Source organism: Falco rusticolus, chromosome 9 (assembly GCF_015220075.1).
Source record: "Falco rusticolus isolate bFalRus1 chromosome 9, bFalRus1.pri, whole genome shotgun sequence".
NCBI lineage: Eukaryota > Metazoa > Chordata > Aves > Falconiformes > Falconidae > Falco > Falco rusticolus.
The window spans coordinates 10,342,832-10,350,458 of NC_051195.1; the positions used below are offsets into that span (position 1 = coordinate 10,342,832).

At 38.5% G+C, this 7,627-nt stretch overlaps 1 protein-coding gene across 6 annotated transcripts in view; it reads left to right on the forward strand.

Moving 5' to 3' along the window:
- ANXA11 (annexin A11) overlaps positions 1 to 6,675 on the forward strand; it is a 29,071-nt gene extending 22,396 nt beyond the window's left edge. For all 6 annotated transcript variants that reach the window (XM_037399534.1, XM_037399538.1, XM_037399539.1 and 3 more), the window contains 5 exons: positions 227 to 320; positions 410 to 505; positions 3,088 to 3,146; positions 3,768 to 3,890; positions 5,913 to 6,675. In XM_037399534.1, the coding sequence (XP_037255431.1) occupies positions 227 to 320; positions 410 to 505; positions 3,088 to 3,146; positions 3,768 to 3,890; positions 5,913 to 5,972 (432 nt within the window). In that variant the 3' untranslated portion in view covers positions 5,973 to 6,675. The remainder of the gene's footprint in view (positions 1 to 226; positions 321 to 409; positions 506 to 3,087; positions 3,147 to 3,767; positions 3,891 to 5,912) is intronic.
- The last annotated feature ends 952 nt before the right edge of the window (positions 6,676 to 7,627 follow it).

Consider the following 7,627-nt stretch of genomic DNA (forward strand, 5'->3'; position numbering starts at 1 on the left):
TGTGTCTGAGCCCTTAGTGTCAGTAAGCTAGGAAGACTGCAGGCATAGCACATTGTAGGGAGGTTAGAACTCTATATTTAGTTGCTTGCTCCTGTTTTCCAGCAGTACATAGACTAAGAAATAAGTATAAAAGGAGGGCAGGCTATAAGGAAGCCGATCTGAAACTCAGCTTTTCAGCCCAACTGCTTTTCTGAGTAATGAAGTGTGAATTGCCATCTGTGTTCAGGAGCTATATGCAGCTGGAGAGAACCGTCTAGGAACCGATGAATCCAAATTCAATGCCATTCTGTGCACAAGAAGCAGGGCCCACCTCAGAGCAGGTAATGGTGTCCTCTGTGTAAACAGTAACTTGGTTCTGTTGTAGGTAATGATAAAAATGACTCCTGAAATCTTTCTCTCCCATTAACAGTCTTCAGCGAATACCAGAGGATGTGTAACCGGGACATTGAAAAAAGCATATGTCGTGAAATGTCTGGAGACCTGGAAAAGGGCATGCTGGCAGTAGGTATGTGTCGTCTTAGCCAGGTCATTCCTGGTATTCCACTACAACTGGCTCAGATGGTGGCATCTGTGACTCCAGCGAATGATGGTGTTCTTAGTAATAATTCCAGTTTTCTGCTTTTAATGTTGAGCTTTCTGTGAAGTCACTTGTAAAACAGGCCACTTAATTTACTTCAGAATGACAGAGGAAGCTTTTGTTTCGGGCAGCTGCAGAATTTAAATCTCACATGTTCAAGTGTGGAGGCAATTATTAACTGTACTTGGTATTGTTTTAAGAAGTGATGAGGACTTGTTCCAGCCGCTGAGTCAGTGAGAATGGAGTATGTGGGACAGCTTTGGAAATGAAGCAAAATATAGGCATTAACCTTCTAATTAGTTACCTCTACCTCTGTTTAGTAGAAAGAAAACTTCAATTTTGTTGCAAAGGGGTTAGTTTTTCCACATTTCCTGTAGTTAAGCTTTGCTAAATGTTTTTAAGTGCCTCCAGTATTTCTGAAGAGTAAAGGCTCTTATCTCAAGTCTACTGTTGTCCCTTAGGAGGTAATCATTAGTTTCCATGAGGTTGGGACAAGGCCTCAAGCTGTTGTGCAGTACTTTTGTTTGGAATGTTTTGTTCCAGATAAAATTGTGGAGTCTGTCATCTTTCGTCTCTCATCTCTTAGACAAGACTGCTTCTTTACATCTCCATTCCTTTTTCTGTTTATTATTGTGAATTTATTGTGGTATCTAGAGCCGCTCCTTTAAAAGTGTTGTTCTTTGGTGTTGAATATGTTAGTGAAAAGTGAGATACATATATATATATATATATATATATATATCGCCTCCTACCAAAATAACTAGGAAAAAAGTACTTTGCATCACTTGGAAACAAGATGGGAGAGGAGATTTGGCTCAACTGCAACAGATTTTTTTTTCGTGGAAGTTTGTAACAAAATCTTGCAAAACGGGAATCAGTTTTAAAAGCCTCATATTTTTTTTCACTCCTATTTTGTGCATATGTGAACTATGTAACTATTCTTACTCTACTTGGCCAAGCTGTCACTATAGTGGCTTTTCAGTGACCCAGACTAGGTCCAGCTCTGTTGGTGTGATTCAGAATTTATCACCTCAAAAAGTATTGTTAGAAAACCAAACTTAGGAAAAATAATATTTCCCAGTGTTTCTTGGTAAAGAAACTGTACTGTCAGAGTTAGGAAGTCCTTTGACTTAATGGAGCTTTGCAGTCACTTGACAGGTCCCCATGTAGATACAGATTCAGAATTGGGACTGTAGCTTGCAAAGAAGCCAGTGGCCCTTTGAGCAAGCATTGTCATTAATATTTGCTGAATAATTCCTTTATTGAATAGATTTTGGTTTAGTTTTTATTTATTTATATGTGTATATATGTATATACACATATATAACTATATTGGTCAAAGATGTTAGCATCATTTGTTCTGTGAACCTTATTTTCAGGAAAAAAAGGTTTTCTAATTGAATATATTTAATTTTGCTTTCTTTAAAGCTTTCTGGATTGTACAACTGGTAACTTACAATAACATCTTCAGACATCTTAAAGTGCAAGTGTGGTGTTTTAGCTAAATACTGTGATAAAGAAACATGTAATTCATTTGTCATTTGTTTTTGAATTCTATTATACTTATCATTGACAACTGTGCATGGTGAACTGCGCTCTCTCATCTACATTTTTCTATTCAGAAATGTACTTTTCCCTATATAGAATGTGTGTTGCTGTGAAACACGTATTTAGGTTTACCCCTTTGTTCTGTATTTTACGTGATTGCTTTTGATACCTTTTTGTGCTATAAAATACCAGCCAGGTGTGGTTTGTTTTCTCTGTACTTTGCCACAGATTGCATGATTGTTTACTTGTAACCAGCATAGGATCAATATATAGATTTTAATTCTGAAGAGTGATGGAGGCTTCTTTCATCATCCTGATTAACATGACAGTAACTTGATTTAGATTTTGTTCTTTAAGATTTCTGATGAACTGTGCTAATTAAATATAAAGTCCAATCATTATTAAATAAGCATGTTAAGAATTTTTCAGGTTTCCTGGTGAACTTTGTGGCTAAAAAAACCCAATAATGTAACTAACTTTAAACGCAAGGGTGAGGTTTTTGTCGTAGGCGGCTTCCCAACTTATATTGGGGCAGAACTTGAATTTCTCATACCTTTCAGGTACGTGGCCTAAGAATTCTTAAATTAGGGAAAAAGCCAGGAGCACCACTATGTGTTCTTTCAAGTCTTCTGCCCACTCCCCATCCTCTCTTTTTCCCTTCATAAGCAAGAATCTGGTCGTTAGACTCTTTTAAAGATTAATTATGGGCACTTCATGCTAGATGGTTTCTAGTGACAAAAAAGTTGGCCTTGAGCCATGAAATGCAATAGGCTCTTTATTGCAGTTGCTGTTTGGATTTAAAATCATTTCAGTGACTAACTGAAGGAGCGGAAGCTGCGTTGTATTGGTGTATGTTTATGTAAAATTAAAGCATGTGACTATCCAGGGTAAGCTCAAAAAATGAATGTGAGTTCTGACTGGGGAGGAGTACCTGATTTCTGTAATACTGTTTCTTTTTGCAGTTAAATGCCTCAAGAACACACCGGCTTTTTTTGCAGAGAGATTGCAGAAAGCTATGAAGGTAGGTGCCTGTGACTATATACGTAAACTTAGGGTGTGGGGTTGGTGGTTTTTTTTGGTTTTGTTTTGGGTTTTTTGTATGCCTGTACAGCTCATACATTCAGCTGAAGGTATGACATTTTTCAGTGGGCAGATGACTAACAAGGTGCAGTCATTATTATGAAAGGCTGGGAAAATCCAGCTAATTTGATCCACTTAACAAAGAGATGCATACAGCCATACCTTAAACAGAGTAACTTTCACTTGGTAAAATACAAATATGCTTAACACTCACTGAAATTGATACCTTTTAAGTCGAGAGCTCTAGCTGAAAGAAATAAATAGGCCATTAAACTCACCCAAATTTCCTGACCCCCTGTGCCTCTGACAGTACCCCCCACTTCTTTTTTTCTAACTGTTCTTGTGCAGAGAAATGACTCTTAGTGTCCTACCAGTAACTTTAATTTATTAAAGCATGATAGGCTGAACTCCGTTCAAGCTTATTGAAATCAGTGGGATTATGCTAATAAACGGTTATTTATGGGGTGATGATTCATTTTATTATATTGTTTTTACTAGTGCTGTATCATCCAACATTTCCACACATTATTAATACATTGTATTGTTGTTTTGTTTGTTGCAGGGAGCGGGAACAAAAGACAGAACTCTAATTCGAATCATGGTATCACGCAGCGAGGTTGACCTGCTGGACATACGTGCAGAATACAAGCGGATGTATGGCAGATCTCTCTACACAGATATCCATGTAAGACTTGGAGATTTTATCTTCCCTGCTGTGACATCCTTTCTGCTAGTAGAACACGGACCCTTATGCTGAATAGCTATTAACTGCGCTGAGCGTAGGGCTGTGTTTGGTTGGCTGTGTTTGTCAGGAGAGTGGAGGCTGAAGTGCCAGAGAACAGACAGCGCTTGCTTTTGCTTGGGGACCAGATGGGCTAGAGAGGGGAAGGAAGCCAACAGACAAGGAAGGAAAGGGGTATTGGTCCGGAGGGGTTTCAGAGACCTGGTTTTAAGTCTGGTCTCTCTCCCAATCTCTGTATATGATCTTGTCAAAACCATTTAGTCCCCCAAGTGAGTAATGAATGGTGCTCTACCTCGTGCCTGTGTTGAAAGAGTGCAAAGCTCCTGATAGGCTTTTAAGAGTCGGCTGCCTCTTTCTCTTGAAATTACAAGATTTTGAAAATCAACTTCAGATTCTTTAGCAGTTTATCCACCCTACTACTGCTGTTAACAGCTGTAGCAACAGTCAAGAGGATTCCTTGCCGATGGAGAAGGCAGGCAGAGCTGGAGGAGAGTGAGTGGTACCACTTTTCATTTACCTTGTAGTGAAGGTGCCATATCTGTTGAGCCCCTGTTTATTCCTCCTGCTGTCGCTGCTGAGGGCCTGCAACTTGGTGGTGTTTGGAAGGAATCCTTGCAAAGACAGTGAAGCCAAAAAGTCTTGATGTGAGTCTTCTGCCAGCAACAATATGGTCTTTCTGCCCATGCGCCACAGAGGATCACCTAGCAGAAGTTTTTCCCAAGGGTGTAACTCTGGAGTAAAGATGTGCTTCTGCTACAGTAGTTACATGCTGTGTAACCACCAATGTCTGAGTAAAAAAACAGTGAGACATTGGTGGAAAAGCTGGAGACACACCCTCACCCCCTTCACTCTCTTCCTCCCCTGCGCTTTTTTTTTTTCTTTCCCCTTCTCATTTGATCTGACATTAAAATAATTCTACCGTTCAGAAACAGGCCATACCCATTTAATGGGCTGAACTTACTTTAAAACTTCGTTTCAATGAGTATGGGGCATGCTCGTCCACAGTTACATGTACGTAAGCTATACTTTGTATTTCTATAAAAGTAAAGCTGAAAAAATCTTTGCAAAGGAAATTCTTAGTTCCTTTCTTTCTTCTTTTTTTTTTATTAGTGCATATATAAACAGAAATGTTTTATATTTTGTAGGGAGTGCTCTACACATGCACAGGATTTATCCTGTTCTTTGAGGTGTCTTTTTGTCACTATTGTAATAATTTTGATCTGGACAAAATGGTTTTCAGTCATACCTGAAGATGAAGGACGAGATAAATGCACTAGCTGAAGCTGTTCTGTGTAAAGGATTGTCAGGCCTCATCAACCAAAACTAGTTAATGAGCAGCTCCCAGGGAACACTCCTTACTCCTAAGAGCACCAGGCAGAATTCAGCTGGCGGGGCCTTTCGTCATTAACTACGTGTGTGAGTGCATCCATACCGACATTCACTGCCCACAACATGAAGGATGTTCTCTAATTGTGGAAAAATCTTTTTGATATCAGGGCATTGTTTTTAATGTTTAACATAATAAAGAGTAAACTTTCAGTTGCTGTCCCTGGAAGAATATCCACACTGACTTCAAGGAAAAGCGCTTCTGTATTATTTTTCCCATAGTTTCATACCTTTTGCTGGAAGACAGCTTTTTAGTCAGATTTTTTTATTGAACTGTTCTCAGGTAGGTAGTTGAACCTTTACACCAAACTCAGTTTGATAAAGAAATATATTTTCTATTGACGCTTCTGGTTCCAGTTACAGAAGGAACACATTTTACCGTGTACTTGTATACGTGTATTAGACTGATTTCTAATTAGCTTTTTTTTTTTTTTCTTAAGAGGTTAACACCTGCTTTCCTTCAGCCCTGGATGCGTTATCTTTTGGTCATTCATATCATATTTACAATGCTTACATTTCTTTTCTTCTGTTTCAAAACACAAGTCTTTTTAACTTTTCTTTTTCTGGGTTCCTTTCCAGGATGATACTTCAGGAGACTACCGGAAAATCCTACTCAAGTTGTGTGGTGGAAATGACTAAATGGAGCATTGAGCTTTTCTTAAAAAAGCTGCTATTTCCATTTTTTTGCTTTAAAGCACCTTCTTTTTTTTCTCTGCAAAAGTAAATATAAAATGACCTGTTTCTCCTAAAGTAATTACATTTTAAAAGGAGTGCATATATCTTTTCTTCAGTTCAAAAATAGTAGGCAGTACATGCCCCCAAAAATATGAATATCATGCTTCTGTGCCATCTGCTCAGGATTCTGTATAGTACTTTCAGCAATCCGTGAATGACAGGTCATTATTTCTTTTTTGCTTATATTATACTGAAATAATATGTTTGGTTTATGGAACAAAAATCACAGTTGTATGATTGAAGGTTTTATTTTCTATAAACTTTACGTGCCATTTTAATGCAAGTTTTATATATATTGTATGCAGAGTTGATTTCATGCTAGCCAACTCCCCGATGTGTGGAGAGAACAGCCTTGAGATTTTGTGTCTGGTTAGGACTGTTCTTTAAAGAAGTATTGTGATGTTCAGTTTTCTTTGCTTGATTGTTTTTAAGGAAGTTGTGTTTCACGTTTCATTCTCACTATGGCAGTTGTCACAAGGCAGTAATAAGGTTGACAATAGTAAATGTTCTATGGTTTATGTTTTAGGGTTTCTTGATTGTGCCTTAAAAGTATGTATGTAAGAAGAGATTATGAAATTAAAGCTGTCTTCTAACTTTTTGCAGATCATGTGCTTGTTGGTGTTCATGTTGATTTACATGTGAGTGATGACTCAGTTTATGTAACTTAGTGTTTTCACAGAAGTTCTCTGCTTGAATCCACAGAAGTATTCAGAAATTGTTGTGTTGACAAGAGTTTGGGACTTGTGTGCTCTTAATAAGCAATTATCTGTACATGATATAAGTAATCTGTACTTATTGCTCAGTGTTTTCAGTTTGCATGTTATAAGTTCTCTTACTCTTGGAAGTCCAAATTTTTATTCTCAGCTAGCACGGCTGATGTTTCTTCAGCTTGTTTTTCTCAAAATAGAAACATGTAAAGAAAAAAGAAGTGCAAGGGGGGAAAGGTTTGGAGCTAGGTCGGTGAAAATAGACTGCTTGTTAATAAAGAATGTGCAGACTTCTCTTATTTCACACACACACGCACACTCTGTCTCCATTCTGTAAAGGTCAGGCAGGTCCTTTTCCCTAGAAGTTGTGTTGCTGTTTGTCATGGAAGAAGATGGGAGTGTCATAGGGGTGGATATTGGAATTAATTCTGGGTTGCATTGTCACTACAGGAATGGCGAAGAGTGCAAAGGTTTCAGAATAAGGTGGCTGTGTGGCCAAATGACAAATTTCTGACTAGGGTGTGCAGGTAGGACTCCTGTCGCCGTCAGTGGCAGCAATGTGACTACGTCCAAAGCCAGACCACTCCATACGTTCAGTTTTGTCAATCTAAGTGTCTGTTGAGAGGAAATTGGAGCTGAACGTGTATCTTCATTGATTTACAGTGATAGCAAGGGTTCGCTTCGTCACCAGGGAAGGAGCAAGCTTTTGAATTAAGGGAAGTTTGTTAGCTGTGCTTTGGTCCCGGACCCCACCTAATCTTGTTTTCTTACTGAGGGGGCTGTATTTGAAACGTGGTTTTGAGAAAGTAGGGCTGCTGAAAGATTTAAAATACAAAGCTTTGAAATAGTGTC